The sequence below is a fragment of the Medicago sativa genome, chromosome 1, assembly GCF_051527215.1.
Source record: "Medicago sativa cultivar Bolivia chromosome 1, Bolivia_mono, whole genome shotgun sequence".
Classification (NCBI taxonomy): domain Eukaryota; kingdom Viridiplantae; phylum Streptophyta; class Magnoliopsida; order Fabales; family Fabaceae; genus Medicago; species Medicago sativa.
Window position 1 is genome coordinate 36,715,809 of NC_140749.1, and position 16,867 is coordinate 36,732,675.

Consider the following 16,867-nt stretch of genomic DNA (forward strand, 5'->3'; position numbering starts at 1 on the left):
TTTATCGAAGAGTAATTGATGAATTATTTGATTAAGTGTAATTTGTGATTGATTTGATAATGAGAAACGGATGTGTTATTTAATGATGTGCAATTTATGAATTATGCAATGATTGTAAAATTGATGTGATAATTGAAGATGATTATATAGTGATGTTATTAAATGACGATGTGTTATATAAGAGTTGTTATATGCTGCACTTGTTGCTGTTTGCTGTTGTTAACCATTAATGTCATAAAGTTGTAAATGTCGGTCTAAGTCCAAGAGTTTGTTAAGTCGTCGAGTCGTTATGAAGTCATCAAGTTGTTAAGATGTTATGTTGTCAAGATGTTAAGATGTCATAGATGTTCATAAAGTTTCTAAGACGTAAGATGTTGAGTCCATGCATACTCATTCAAAGTTGAGGGCTTGATGCCCTGGAGCTTTTGCTCAACCACGACGATGGAGCTTTTGCTCAACCACGACGATGGAGCTTTTGCTCAACTATGTTGAGGGCTTGATGCCCTGGAGCTTTTGCTCAACCACGACGATGGAGCTTTTGCTCAACCACGACGATGAGGGCTTATGCCCTAAAATGGTACCACATGCATTTGCATTTTTATGATGATCAAAGATGGTTTAAGACGTTAAGAGTTGCATAGTCGAGTCTAGATGCATTGTCAAGTCAAGTTGTTAAGATGTCAAGTTGTCGAGATGTTAAGATGTCAAGTTGATGAGCTATTAATAAAGTGCTTTATGAATGATTATGATGCTTAAGATGATGAATGCTTATGATGTGTATGATGATTGATTTTGAAGTTGCTTATGATGATTGATTATTAAGTTGTTTATGATAAGATGCTATGTGATTTATGGTAAGATGCTATGTGATTTATGGTATGATGCTATGTGATTTATGATAAGATGCTACATGTTTACTAATGATGATATGTGATGATGTATGTGATATTATTGATAATATAAGATGAAGTTTATGACTAATGTAGGAAGATTAATGATACTAGTTAATGAAGTTTATGATGTTAAATGTAATTAATGAGTTACCTGCTTAATATTATTGTTTGAGAAATCTCACCCCTTTGCTTGAAAATGTTGCTCTTCGTATGGGTAACTTGCAGGTAACCAAGATTAGTTGCGGTCGTGAGTGGACTCCTCACAAGTGTGTCTTAGGTGCTCTGATACGTAACGGGATGGGGATTTTAATACTATTTTCTGTTCCTTTACGTATTGCTTTTGAAGTTTAAGAATTATTATTGAACTAAGATTTATGAGACTTTTATGATGAGGCCTGCGTGCCAAGACTATTTCTATTGTTAAACTAAATCCGCTGCGAAGTTTTTAAATGTTATGTTGATGAATTTTTGAAGGATAAATTATTATCTATTTTGTTAAGATTTTATGATAAAGAGATGTAGCATTCCGTTTATGTGAATTACTCTGATAATTTATTATGAAATTTTTACGTTGGGAAAACGGGGTGTTACAATTGGTATCAGAGCAGGTCGGTCCGTCCGGCCAAGTAGATGAGTCGTTGTGTCGTGTCGTCATGTTTTCTAGTTAGTAGTTATGTTTTACTATGTGATCATGTTTAACTGACTGACTTTGATATGGTTTTGTGTTTTGTTTGAAGAAGCAATAACTAAATTTATTTTTTCTATTGTGCTTGAATTTCGAGGACGAAATTCTTTTAAGTTGGGGAGAGTTGTAACGCCCTCCTTTTTATTTAATTATTTTTATTAAGTTAGAGTCTATTTATGTGATTTATTTAAATATGCGATGTGTTAGTATTTTATTAAGTGGCATTATTCTATTATTTATTAGAATATGAGAATTATTTGTGTAAGTAGAATTGGAGGTTATAATAGAAAGAAGAATAAGTTATTGGGCCTAAATAGATTTAGGAAGAGTGATTAGTATTATAAATAAGGAAGCTTAGGTTAGAAAGAGTTTTTACGTTAAACCGCTTTTTGGAGAAAGAGGAGAAAGAGGAGAACTCAGAGAGAGAACCCTAGGAACGAAGAACGCTGCTTTTGATTTCAGAAAAACAATCTAAGGTAAGGGTGAGACTATCTTGCACTAATATTTAGTCTGTAGATCATTAGATTGCATCTAACGTGTTTTAGGATTAGTTTGTGAGAATTTGAGAAATAAGGTTTTGAGTGAGAATTGTATAAAATCAATTATTTAGTTTCTGAATTAATGATGTGCTTTCACATGAATTTAGGGATTTCAGAAAGTACGTTATTTTATCCCTCGTTTAATTCCTTGTTTAGACTGTAATTTGATTAAATAGATCGGAAATCATGCTATTATCTGGTGTTTCACTTTTTATAATGAAAGATATTTTATTAGTCCCATAGAAGCTTTATGATATTGGTTTCAGTGCACTTATTTCTAGCTGGATACATATACATACATGCTAAATTGAATGACTTTACTATAGTTATATTGAAGCATATACAACGTGTATAGTTATGCATCGTAGCTTTGGGTTTTAAATTGAATTCTCATGGTTAGAAAGTACATCATGCCTTGCCCTTATGTTTGTCGCATCTGTTCTTCTTTTAATTAATTTTAATTAAAGTTGACCTTTAATTGTTACTCTTTTTCTATTGTGATATAATAGTAGTTGCCGTGGCTAATTTCTTTTAGCTTATTTATTATGATTTCGATTCAAAAGCCTAGTTATTGAATTGATTAAATATTTAAAGATATGCCATATAGAGATGTGTTATTTGAAGATGTGTGATTTTAAGATGTGCTATTTTAAGATGTATGCTTTTACGATGTGATATTTGACATTGTGTAATTGATAAGTTATTTATCGAAGAGTAATTGATGAATTATTTGATTAAGTGTAATTTGTGATTGATTTGATAATGAGAAACGGATGTGTTATTTAATGATGTGCAATTTATGAATTATGCAATGATTGTAAAATTGATGTGATAATTGAAGATGATTATATAGTGATGTTATTAAATGACGATGTGTTATATAAGAGTTGTTATATGCTGCACTTGTTGCTGTTTGCTGTTGTTAACCATTAATGTCATAAAGTTGTAAATGTCGGTCTAAGTCCAAGAGTTTGTTAAGTCGTCGAGTCGTTATGAAGTCATCAAGTTGTTAAGATGTTATGTTGTCAAGATGTTGAGATGTCATAGATGTTCATAAAGTTTCTAAGACGTAAGATGTTGAGTCCATGCATACTCATTCAAAGTTGAGGGCTTGATGCCCTGGAGCTTTTGCTCAACCACGACGATGGAGCTTTTGCTCAACCACGACGATGGAGCTTTTGCTCAACTATGTTGAGGGCTTGATGCCCTGGAGCTTTTGCTCAACCACGACGATGGAGCTTTTGCTCAACCACGACGATGAGGGCTTATGCCCTAAAATGGTACCACATGCATTTGCATTTTTATGATGATCAAAGATGGTTTAAGACGTTAAGAGTTGCATAGTCGAGTCTAGATGCATTGTCAAGTCAAGTTGTTAAGATGTCAAGTTGTCGAGATGTTAAGATGTCAAGTTGATGAGCTATTAATAAAGTGCTTTATGAATGATTATGATGCTTAAGATGATGAATGCTTATGATGTGTATGATGATTGATTTTGAAGTTGCTTATGATGATTGATTATTAAGTTGTTTATGATAAGATGCTATGTGATTTATGGTAAGATGCTATGTGATTTATGGTATGATGCTATGTGATTTATGATAAGATGCTACATGTTTACTAATGATGATATGTGATGATGTATGTGATATTATTGATAATATAAGATGAAGTTTATGACTAATGTAGGAAGATTAATGATACTAGTTAATGAAGTTTATGATGTTAAATGTAATTAATGAGTTACCTGCTTAATATTATTGTTTGAGAAATCTCACCCCTTTGCTTGAAAATGTTGCTCTTCGTATGGGTAACTTGCAGGTAACCAAGATTAGTTGCGGTCGTGAGTGGACTCCTCACAAGTGTGTCTTAGGTGCTCTGATACGTAACGGGATGGGGATTTTAATACTATTTTCTGTTCCTTTACGTATTGCTTTTGAAGTTTAAGAATTATTATTGAACTAAGATTTATGAGACTTTTATGATGAGGCCTGCGTGCCAAGACTATTTCTATTGTTAAACTAAATCCGCTGCGAAGTTTTTAAATGTTATGTTGATGAATTTTTGAAGGATAAATTATTATCTATTTTGTTAAGATTTTATGATAAAGAGATGTAGCATTCCGTTTATGTGAATTACTCTGATAATTTATTATGAAATTTTTACGTTGGGAAAACGGGGTGTTACAATTGGTATCAGAGCAGGTCGGTCCGTCCGGCCAAGTAGATGAGTCGTTGTGTCGTGTCGTCATGTTTTCTAGTTAGTAGTTATGTTTTACTATGTGATCATGTTTAACTGACTGACTTTGATATGGTTTTGTGTTTTGTTTGAAGAAGCAATAACTAAATTTATTTTTTCTATTGTGCTTGAATTTCGAGGACGAAATTCTTTTAAGTTGGGGAGAGTTGTAACGCCCTCCTTTTTATTTAATTATTTTTATTAAGTTAGAGTCTATTTATGTGATTTATTTAAATATGCGATGTGTTAGTATTTTATTAAGTGGCATTATTCTATTATTTATTAGAATATGAGAATTATTTGTGTAAGTAGAATTGGAGGTTATAATAGAAAGAAGAATAAGTTATTGGGCCTAAATAGATTTAGGAAGAGTGATTAGTATTATAAATAAGGAAGCTTAGGTTAGAAAGAGTTTTTACGTTAAACCGCTTTTTGGAGAAAGAGGAGAACTCAGAGAGAGAACCCTAGGAACGAAGAACGCTGCTTTTGATTTCAGAAAAACAATCTAAGGTAAGGGTGAGACTATCTTGCACTAATATTTAGTCTGTAGATCATTAGATTGCATCTAACGTGTTTTAGGATTAGTTTGTGAGAATTTGAGAAATAAGGTTTTGAGTGAGAATTGTATAAAATCAATTATTTAGTTTCTGAATTAATGATGTGCTTTCACATGAATTTAGGGATTTCAGAAAGTACGTTATTTTATCCCTCGTTTAATTCCTTGTTTAGACTGTAATTTGATTAAATAGATCGGAAATCATGCTATTATCTGGTGTTTCACTTTTTATAATGAAAGATATTTTATTAGTCCCATAGAAGCTTTATGATATTGGTTTCAGTGCACTTATTTCTAGCTGGATACATATACATACATGCTAAATTGAATGACTTTACTATAGTTATATTGAAGCATATACAACGTGTATAGTTATGCATCGTAGCTTTGGGTTTTAAATTGAATTCTCATGGTTAGAAAGTACATCATGCCTTGCCCTTATGTTTGTCGCATCTGTTCTTCTTTTAATTAATTTTAATTAAAGTTGACCTTTAATTGTTACTCTTTTTCTATTGTGATATAATAGTAGTTGCCGTGGCTAATTTCTTTTAGCTTATTTATTATGATTTCGATTCAAAAGCCTAGTTATTGAATTGATTAAATATTTAAAGATATGCCATATAGAGATGTGTTATTTGAAGATGTGTGATTTTAAGATGTGCTATTTTAAGATGTATGCTTTTACGATGTGATATTTGACATTGTGTAATTGATAAGTTATTTATCGAAGAGTAATTGATGAATTATTTGATTAAGTGTAATTTGTGATTGATTTGATAATGAGAAACGGATGTGTTATTTAATGATGTGCAATTTATGAATTATGCAATGATTGTAAAATTGATGTGATAATTGAAGATGATTATATAGTGATGTTATTAAATGACGATGTGTTATATAAGAGTTGTTATATGCTGCACTTGTTGCTGTTTGCTGTTGTTAACCATTAATGTCATAAAGTTGTAAATGTCGGTCTAAGTCCAAGAGTTTGTTAAGTCGTCGAGTCGTTATGAAGTCATCAAGTTGTTAAGATGTTATGTTGTCAAGATGTTAAGATGTCATAGATGTTCATAAAGTTTCTAAGACGTAAGATGTTGAGTCCATGCATACTCATTCAAAGTTGAGGGCTTGATGCCCTGGAGCTTTTGCTCAACCACGACGATGGAGCTTTTGCTCAACCACGACGATGGAGCTTTTGCTCAACTATGTTGAGGGCTTGATGCCCTGGAGCTTTTGCTCAACCACGACGATGGAGCTTTTGCTCAACCACGACGATGAGGGCTTATGCCCTAAAATGGTACCACATGCATTTGCATTTTTATGATGATCAAAGATGGTTTAAGACGTTAAGAGTTGCATAGTCGAGTCTAGATGCATTGTCAAGTCAAGTTGTTAAGATGTCAAGTTGTCGAGATGTTAAGATGTCAAGTTGATGAGCTATTAATAAAGTGCTTTATGAATGATTATGATGCTTAAGATGATGAATGCTTATGATGTGTATGATGATTGATTTTGAAGTTGCTTATGATGATTGATTATTAAGTTGTTTATGATAAGATGCTATGTGATTTATGGTAAGATGCTATGTGATTTATGGTATGATGCTATGTGATTTATGATAAGATGCTACATGTTTACTAATGATGATATGTGATGATGTATGTGATATTATTGATAATATAAGATGAAGTTTATGACTAATGTAGGAAGATTAATGATACTAGTTAATGAAGTTTATGATGTTAAATGTAATTAATGAGTTACCTGCTTAATATTATTGTTTGAGAAATCTCACCCCTTTGCTTGAAAATGTTGCTCTTCGTATGGGTAACTTGCAGGTAACCAAGATTAGTTGCGGTCGTGAGTGGACTCCTCACAAGTGTGTCTTAGGTGCTCTGATACGTAACGGGATGGGGATTTTAATACTATTTTCTGTTCCTTTACGTATTGCTTTTGAAGTTTAAGAATTATTATTGAACTAAGATTTATGAGACTTTTATGATGAGGCCTGCGTGCCAAGACTATTTCTATTGTTAAACTAAATCCGCTGCGAAGTTTTTAAATGTTATGTTGATGAATTTTTGAAGGATAAATTATTATCTATTTTGTTAAGATTTTATGATAAAGAGATGTAGCATTCCGTTTATGTGAATTACTCTGATAATTTATTATGAAATTTTTACGTTGGGAAAACGGGGTGTTACAATTGGTATCAGAGCAGGTCGGTCCGTCCGGCCAAGTAGATGAGTCGTTGTGTCGTGTCGTCATGTTTTCTAGTTAGTAGTTATGTTTTACTATGTGATCATGTTTAACTGACTGACTTTGATATGGTTTTGTGTTTTGTTTGAAGAAGCAATAACTAAATTTATTTTTTCTATTGTGCTTGAATTTCGAGGACGAAATTCTTTTAAGTTGGGGAGAGTTGTAACGCCCTCCTTTTTATTTAATTATTTTTATTAAGTTAGAGTCTATTTATGTGATTTATTTAAATATGCGATGTGTTAGTATTTTATTAAGTGGCATTATTCTATTATTTATTAGAATATGAGAATTATTTGTGTAAGTAGAATTGGAGGTTATAATAGAAAGAAGAATAAGTTATTGGGCCTAAATAGATTTAGGAAGAGTGATTAGTATTATAAATAAGGAAGCTTAGGTTAGAAAGAGTTTTTACGTTAAACCGCTTTTTGGAGAAAGAGGAGAACTCAGAGAGAGAACCCTAGGAACGAAGAACGCTGCTTTTGATTTCAGAAAAACAATCTAAGGTAAGGGTGAGACTATCTTGCACTAATATTTAGTCTGTAGATCATTAGATTGCATCTAACGTGTTTTAGGATTAGTTTGTGAGAATTTGAGAAATAAGGTTTTGAGTGAGAATTGTATAAAATCAATTATTTAGTTTCTGAATTAATGATGTGCTTTCACATGAATTTAGGGATTTCAGAAAGTACGTTATTTTATCCCTCGTTTAATTCCTTGTTTAGACTGTAATTTGATTAAATAGATCGGAAATCATGCTATTATCTGGTGTTTCACTTTTTATAATGAAAGATATTTTATTAGTCCCATAGAAGCTTTATGATATTGGTTTCAGTGCACTTATTTCTAGCTGGATACATATACATACATGCTAAATTGAATGACTTTACTATAGTTATATTGAAGCATATACAACGTGTATAGTTATGCATCGTAGCTTTGGGTTTTAAATTGAATTCTCATGGTTAGAAAGTACATCATGCCTTGCCCTTATGTTTGTCGCATCTGTTCTTCTTTTAATTAATTTTAATTAAAGTTGACCTTTAATTGTTACTCTTTTTCTATTGTGATATAATAGTAGTTGCCGTGGCTAATTTCTTTTAGCTTATTTATTATGATTTCGATTCAAAAGCCTAGTTATTGAATTGATTAAATATTTAAAGATATGCCATATAGAGATGTGTTATTTGAAGATGTGTGATTTTAAGATGTGCTATTTTAAGATGTATGCTTTTACGATGTGATATTTGACATTGTGTAATTGATAAGTTATTTATCGAAGAGTAATTGATGAATTATTTGATTAAGTGTAATTTGTGATTGATTTGATAATGAGAAACGGATGTGTTATTTAATGATGTGCAATTTATGAATTATGCAATGATTGTAAAATTGATGTGATAATTGAAGATGATTATATAGTGATGTTATTAAATGACGATGTGTTATATAAGAGTTGTTATATGCTGCACTTGTTGCTGTTTGCTGTTGTTAACCATTAATGTCATAAAGTTGTAAATGTCGGTCTAAGTCCAAGAGTTTGTTAAGTCGTCGAGTCGTTATGAAGTCATCAAGTTGTTAAGATGTTATGTTGTCAAGATGTTGAGATGTCATAGATGTTCATAAAGTTTCTAAGACGTAAGATGTTGAGTCCATGCATACTCATTCAAAGTTGAGGGCTTGATGCCCTGGAGCTTTTGCTCAACCACGACGATGGAGCTTTTGCTCAACCACGACGATGGAGCTTTTGCTCAACTATGTTGAGGGCTTGATGCCCTGGAGCTTTTGCTCAACCACGACGATGGAGCTTTTGCTCAACCACGACGATGAGGGCTTATGCCCTAAAATGGTACCACATGCATTTGCATTTTTATGATGATCAAAGATGGTTTAAGACGTTAAGAGTTGCATAGTCGAGTCTAGATGCATTGTCAAGTCAAGTTGTTAAGATGTCAAGTTGTCGAGATGTTAAGATGTCAAGTTGATGAGCTATTAATAAAGTGCTTTATGAATGATTATGATGCTTAAGATGATGAATGCTTATGATGTGTATGATGATTGATTTTGAAGTTGCTTATGATGATTGATTATTAAGTTGTTTATGATAAGATGCTATGTGATTTATGGTAAGATGCTATGTGATTTATGGTATGATGCTATGTGATTTATGATAAGATGCTACATGTTTACTAATGATGATATGTGATGATGTATGTGATATTATTGATAATATAAGATGAAGTTTATGACTAATGTAGGAAGATTAATGATACTAGTTAATGAAGTTTATGATGTTAAATGTAATTAATGAGTTACCTGCTTAATATTATTGTTTGAGAAATCTCACCCCTTTGCTTGAAAATGTTGCTCTTCGTATGGGTAACTTGCAGGTAACCAAGATTAGTTGCGGTCGTGAGTGGACTCCTCACAAGTGTGTCTTAGGTGCTCTGATACGTAACGGGATGGGGATTTTAATACTATTTTCTGTTCCTTTACGTATTGCTTTTGAAGTTTAAGAATTATTATTGAACTAAGATTTATGAGACTTTTATGATGAGGCCTGCGTGCCAAGACTATTTCTATTGTTAAACTAAATCCGCTGCGAAGTTTTTAAATGTTATGTTGATGAATTTTTGAAGGATAAATTATTATCTATTTTGTTAAGATTTTATGATAAAGAGATGTAGCATTCCGTTTATGTGAATTACTCTGATAATTTATTATGAAATTTTTACGTTGGGAAAACGGGGTGTTACAGGAAGAGTTTGCATTGTTGGTGATGAAGGAAGAAGTGACGATGGAAAATTCATTGTAAAGTTTGGTGAGTTTGAGTTCAGATTTGTCATGAAAGAGAGAAAAGCTTCTGAAGCACATTTCCAAAAAAAACAGCTTCTGAGAACAACTTGCTTCTGAAGTATACAGCTTCTGAAACGAAAGAGCTTCTGATGAAAAAACAGCTTCTGAGAACAACTTGCTTCTGAAGAATACAACTTCTCAAATGAAAGAGCTTCTGATGAAAAAAACAGCTTCTGAGAACAACTTGCTTCTGAAGAATACAACTTCTGAAACAAAAGAGCTTCTGAAGAAAAAAAAACAGCTTCTGATGAGTGATTCCAATAGCTTCTGACAAATGAAAGAGCTTCTGATGAGTGATTCAGAAAACACACACAGATTTCCACCAGTAGCAATAAAACGAACAGAGATGAATTGACCAGTATTGAAAACAGATACAATGAATTGACTACGATTAAAAAAACGGTTAAGGTACGAATCAGATTTATCGAACCATGGACTACGGTTACACCGCCGGGATCGAAAATCAATGGAGAATAACCATCACCTCCGGCGAACCAGGGCGGTGCTGAAATTACAATTCTGAGAATGTTAACAAACTTCATGAAAGGATTGATTAGAACCTTGGAGAAATTATCACTGCAGAATTGATTTGCGATGGCGAAACTGAAAACAACGGAAGGATCTCGAAAACTCTGTGGTTCTTGATCTTCCATAACAATCTTTGTTGAATTCGCTACAGATTCAAATACGAAATCGAACGAATTAGAAGAATCACTTGCATTCAATACTGATGATGTAGAAACAGGATCGTTCGCATACGATGCTGATGATGCAGAAACATGATCATTCAAAACACATGAGATTTCACCAATCTTGATGCTGCAACCTTCAATTGCTGGTATAACAGATTTGATCGGCTTAATCGGAACAATTTCTGAATTAAAGCTTCCAAAATTGAAAGAAACCGCTTCAGTTGAGAGAACTGTAGAATCTTGCGGTGGTTTCGAAGTGGCGGTAATGGTGAAAACTTCTTCTCAACCTTTGATTTCTTCCATAGATGACAAACAATGGAGTATGTCATTAGAAAAAATGGAGGATCGAAAAGAACAGTAAAGATTTCTTTGTGCTGAAAAGGAGGAGATTTCTTCGATACGGCTGCAGAAGGTTTCTCCGACGCGACAGCGGAAGAAGAAGAATATCCCTGAGATCGCAACCGAGGCGATGATACCATGTTGAGTTTATGAGAATTTGGAGAATTGGAATGAAAAGAGCCATAAGGCTTTGATTGAGAAAAGATTATCAGAGAAACATTTTGATCAAAAAGATGTTAAGAGTACAATAGTTGAGACTTATTTATAGGAGTAACTCCTAACTAACTTGCTTGCTCTCCAAGCTATCTAGATAACTTGCTCTCCAAGTTATCTTCTCACTTGTAACTAACTATTAACTAATCCTAATTAACATTCTAAAGTCTATGAATCTTAACATTTCTTAAGAGAAGTTTGGATTACATTTTTATTCTCTTTTGTTTAATGGATAAAGACAAATGTAATTTCAGCTTTTCTGTAATTTAGTAACACTGTGTTTGGTAGAGTAGAAATAGAGAAGAGAGAGTGAAGGAAGAGAGATATTGAAGAGAGATAGTGAAGTTACCCTGTTTGGTAGCGAAGAGAAATAGGGAAGAGAGACTAAAAACATATGGGTCCCACCCAAAATCCTTTCTCTCCAAAACTGAGAAGAAATGGAAGGGAGTTGTAATATTTGTGTGTTTCCTATTATACCCTTCTGTCAATTCCATTAATTTAGCTAAAGTGATTATTTTTTTCAAAAAAAAAAAATAATCTGAAAGTGAATTTAAAGAATTTTACTTTCATACGTATTCCATTAATGCAGGGTTTCTCTGTTTTTTTCATACGTATTCATACTTTATAGAATTTTACTTTCATATGAATTTAGTGAATTTATAAATTTTTAGCTAAAGTGAATTTATAGAATTTTACTGTCAATTCCATTAATGCAGTGTTGCTCTTATTTTTTCATACGTATTCATACTTTATGTAACAAAAAAAAAATACTTTATGGAATTTTACGTTGCATATTATTTTGAAGGAATAATTTTACGTTCCATATATACCCGTATTTTGTTATTTTGGAAATGTATGCTCCTACTAATTTAAAAAATATATATATTTCATTATTTCTTTTATAAAAAAATAAATTCTATTTAATTAAAATGAGTAGTGGAATTAATTTATTAAATGTATTTAAATAAAATAATAAATTAATTTGGTTGAAAATGTTATTCAACATAGGGGTATTGTAGTACTTTTTAAAACATGTAATACTTCTCTCTTCTCAATTTCTTCTCTCTATCTCTTATACCAAACGAACCCTCAAATCTACTATATTTCTCACATACTTCTCTCTTCCCATACTCTCTCTCACCTATTTCTCTCTTCACAACTTCTCTCCTAAACCAAACACACCCTAAGTGTTAAGAAAAAATAAAATAAAAAATATACTCCCTCCGTCCCATATTACTTGACCTAGTTGACTCTGTCACGTATGCCAATGCACAATTTTAAACTTAAATTTCTTTAATAATCTAGTAGAAAAAATTACGAAAATTTGATATTTTGAAAATATTAATCGAGACGAATCTAACAACATCTTATATGCTATATTTTCTTTTTGGGAAATGTTAACAAGTGCCCCCGGGGCACTCTTTAAGCACTTTATATAGTAAGTTTTTAATGAAAAGTTGTGTATTGAATGCATTGAAAATTGTAATAGTTGACTTTTTAAAGAATAATTTCTAAATATGGGATGCTTAAAGAGTGCCCGGGGGCACTCGTTAACAAGACCCTTTCTTTTTATATATTAGTAGAAAAATAGAGTCAAAGCATGTTACATGAATAGTGCAAATATTCTAAATAGGTCAAGTAATATGGGAGGGAGGGAAGGGAGTAGTAGATAAGAAAGGAAGAAAGAAGATAGTAGTGGTGAGAAACGAGAATAAGTGAGTGAGTTGACTTGAATGGAGGAAGGAGTGAGGAGATGGATGGTGGACATATCAAAGTGGGACCCACAACCCCATGAGTTCTCCTTTGCCCTCTCCCTCCTCCTCCCTACCGAAGAACACTCCTCTATTACCAGGTACTACACCTTCTACTCTCTCAATCTCGTAATACAAATGAATGGGTTTTTGACTTTTACTTTTGCCAGGTTTTTCAAAATGGAAGACCGTAAAAGAGCACTTATCAGTCGAATGCTTCAATACGCACTTGTATATGATCTCATCAATAAACCCTTTCTCCCTCAACATAATTTCATCATTCAACGAACTTCCCAAGCCAAACCTTTTTTGGATTTATTGGATTATGATAAATTGGGTCTTACATTCCCAAATTTTAATTTCAATGTATCTCATCATGGAGACTATGTGGCCATAGCATCTGAACCTTTATGCCTTGTGGGGATAGACATTGTCTCTTTTGATATGCCGCAAGGTGAAACAGTTGCTGAATTCATTCACTTCTTTTCATCATACTTTTCAACTTTGGAATGGAATAACATAGTCAATGCCGGCACTTCTAATGATGTATTAATTCAATTTTACAGGTACGTATACTTTGCTTAATGCTTATACTTTGGCTATGTCGTTTTCGTCGGTAGAAATAAATGTTTGTAGTTCAGAATTTAAATTAATTCTGTTCATATTTCTCTAATATCTGTAATTACACCCTTTTCGTGTTTGGAGAGATGTTATGTGCACACCTTAAATCCAAGATGCCCAATTAGTTTTTAGCTATGAATTAATGCTCCTATTAATTTTAATTACCACAGTTTGTCACATACTTAGGCAAAATATCATGTAGTGGATCAACGTCAAGTTCTTGGCTATATAATGTGGCGCACAAAATGGTCTCTGAAGTTGTTTAATATGTGATAGTGTCTGATCTGATAAGATATTGTTATCTATCTACCACCAAACTAGTAGAATTGATTTTAAATGTCAAATGATTCTTCGAATGGAATAGGGTCGGTACTGAAAGTGAAAGGTGTATCTGCTTTGCAGGTATTGGAGCCTAAAGGAAGCATATGTTAAAGCCATGGGGAGTGGACTTATTGAAGGGTTGAACAAAGTGGAGTTTTCTCACACGAACTGGACTGATATATCAGCTACAATAGATGGGAAGTCTATGGCTTTGTGGAGATTTTGGTTGATTGAACTTGGAGAAAGACACTGTGTGAGCTCCTCATTAACTTTTATTTGGGTTATAAACAAACTGTAATGCCTTTTCATTTGCATGAAATTCTATTTCCTTACTCTCATGCCATTCTTTTTTGCATCAATGTTGTTAGCAGTTGATTTCCTTTCCCCTGAGTGAAATTAAGAGGAACTACTATCATAATGGCATGAAACTTACACACATAGCAACAATTCCTAGGATAGTGTTTCAATAAACGGTGGATCATCAAGTTCTACAAAAGGAATATTTTAGATTTCCATTATAGAGACAAGAAACCCATTTTGCTGGATTTCGAGTTCAAATTGGTATAAGAGTTGAATAAATTTTCACTTCCCTGTGAAGGCTATTAAGGTAGTTCAAACAGCTGATGTTGAATGCATTCTCATGCAAATTTGAACTCATGCATGCTCACGTAATATCTCTTTGGGATGACTTGGATGAAAACTTATTTCAAGATGTTCTTGTAGTATCTAGTAGTCAACCTAAAACTACTATCAAAATTAAGAATGGACTCGGCCTCAGATAAATGGGACAGGATATGTAGACCAATAGAAGAGGGGGTATATGGATAAGAAATTTGAGATCTTTTAAAATAGCTCTGTTAGATAAATGGTTGTGGATTAAAAACAGAAACAAATAGTTTTCATTTCATGGTGTTATTTCATAAATACGGATCATGCTTGGAAGGAGTAAACAGTTCTAGATCTTTATGGTGGAGATATTAAAGTTCAGTTGATACTGATATGGGATGTATGTTAGAGTGGGCTGGTCTCTGGTATGTTGAAAAGAATATCGGAGATGGGAGAGATACTAGGATGGACCCTTGGGTAGAGGTATGTGTGTTGAGAGACCAGTTCCATAAATTTGACAGGTTAGCGGTGGACAGAGAGGTATCAGTTACTGTGATGTATGGTAGCAATGACGGTGGGCGGGAATTTCAATGAAGGTGGAGAAGAATCTTATTTTGATGGGAGGAAGAGTTGGTAGCATTATACAAATCAGCAATATTAAAGGAGGGTGATAAGGAAAGGTGGGAGTTTGTTGACGGATGTGGTAGGGAGTACTCAGTTAAAATGGCATGCCAAATTCTTAGCAGTGGTGGGAGAGATTTTGAATTGGTCATTTTGGATATTTCGAATGAGGTGATTCCAATAAAAATCTCAGTCTTAGCTGTGGTGAACTAGAAATTACTATCAATCATCTATTCTTCATATGTCCTATTTTTTCCATGGTGTGGGATTTTAAAGAAGCTTGACATTTTGACAGCTATGGTTGAAGGAGGTGGTGGTCACCTTGCCCAACTTGCAGGTTTGATGGAAGAAGGAAGAGTGACTGGACAAAAGAGATAGCTGTTGTTTGGTTTGCTAGCATATGGATTATTTGAAAAACTAGGAACATTATGATATTTGCAAATGAAGATTTTCTATGGGAAAAGGTAGTGGAGGTCAAAATTTTATCCTGGAAGGTACTGCAATCAAAGGTAAAAATCTTTGGATACACAACAACTCAGTGAAGTGTGAATCTTTTGATGTTTCTAGGAGTTGTATATTAAAATGAGTGAAATTTCCCATATGAATATCCTTTTTTTTCCTAGCTTGAGTGAATGTGTATAACCCAGCTATAATAACATGTGTTGAATCCATTGAAGTGCCACGAAAACTATTGGAGTGGGCATTGCTTCTGTTTGGAGGCGTGAAGGGAGCACAAGAGGAAGGATCAGCTGCTAATATATAGTGAGGGGTGATACAAACCAGTCTAACAAATGGTGCCAGACCTTCTGTTGCTCGCGCACAGTATATGCAAGGACGCATATAGTATTATGCAGGACAAAGGGTGAATAGGATAAAGTAAACACAGGGAGTAGATAGTTTAAGGGGCTGCTGGTGTAATGGCAGGGATGAGGAGCTCTTTATAGTGTAGGAAGGACTATAATTATTGGATGTATCATGTAATGTGAAGGATGGTCACTGTATGTAGAATGTGTTATGTGCTGGTTTTGCCATTGCTGTAAGCATTTCTTGTGCTTATATGTAGTGTGTTCATAGATTTCCGCCTTTTCAACAAAAAAAAAAAAGAAGAATGGACTCGGCCTAGCTAGTCAATATATTGAGCAGCCATATACATGGCCTATGTGGAATCTTAACCCAAAATCTACTCATAAGTTTTACCAAGTTAAAAATAAACCATTCCTAAAGTTTATATGTTAGATGAAATCAAAATGAATGGTTTTTGTCATTTCTCTAATCACTAAAATTATAACTATTATATCTATCTCTCCTGTCATGTATTTATGCATCTACTTTAAAAGCTTTTGTATCTTAAACTGTGTTTTCCTTTACAGGCGGCGATTGCGAGAGGTCCCCCAACATCGGCTGATGTCAGTTACAAATCAACATTGAAGAAAGTAGACTTTACTGAAGACGAATATAATATAGGTCTTCATCTTCCAAATGTAGACTTTGTGGAACAAAGTGTAGAACAACTTGTTTTAATTTTACAGAAAGCGATTGATTGTGAACATAGAGGTTAGAAATACTACTGTAAATTTAAGAAAAATCGTTATATACACATCAATCCAAATATTGTTAGCTTTACTACAAATGAAATTTTTGTAAAAGAAAATGCTTTCGAGATAGGCTTTTCTACTA

The 16,867-nt window shown here is 33.2% G+C and overlaps 1 protein-coding gene across 2 annotated transcripts; it reads left to right on the forward strand.

The window, feature by feature from the left end:
• The first annotated feature begins 12,956 nt into the window (after nucleotides 1-12,956).
• On the forward strand, nucleotides 12,957-16,841 carry LOC146954687 (uncharacterized). 2 transcript variants are annotated; one of them, XM_085717740.1, is made up of 4 exons: nucleotides 12,957-13,122; nucleotides 13,192-13,587; nucleotides 14,045-14,216; nucleotides 16,561-16,841. In XM_085717740.1, the coding sequence occupies exons 1-4, from the start codon at nucleotides 13,004-13,006 to the stop codon at nucleotides 16,747-16,749; spliced, it is 876 nt and encodes a 291-aa protein (XP_085573866.1). In that variant the 5' UTR covers nucleotides 12,957-13,003; the 3' UTR covers nucleotides 16,750-16,841. The 2 variants fall into 2 exon arrangements, 1 of the variants encoding a protein (XP_085573866.1); XR_015014557.1 differs by lacking the exon at nucleotides 16,561-16,841 and adding an exon at nucleotides 15,868-16,230 and having other exon boundaries at nucleotides 12,961-13,122; nucleotides 14,045-15,699.
• The last annotated feature ends 26 nt before the right edge of the window (nucleotides 16,842-16,867 follow it).

Excerpts from the sequence above, each read along its gene's own strand:
- LOC146954687 (XM_085717740.1), top strand. The coding sequence starts at position 13,004 with ATGGAGGAAGGAGTGAGGAGATGGATGGTGGACATATCAAAGTGGGAC. Across the intron at positions 13,123-13,191 it reads GAACACTCCTCTATTACCAG|GTTTTTCAAAATGGAAGACC; the intron begins GTACTACACCTT and ends TACTTTTGCCAG. Across the intron at positions 14,217-16,560 it reads AACTTGGAGAAAGACACTGT|GCGGCGATTGCGAGAGGTCC; the intron begins GTGAGCTCCTCA and ends TTTCCTTTACAG.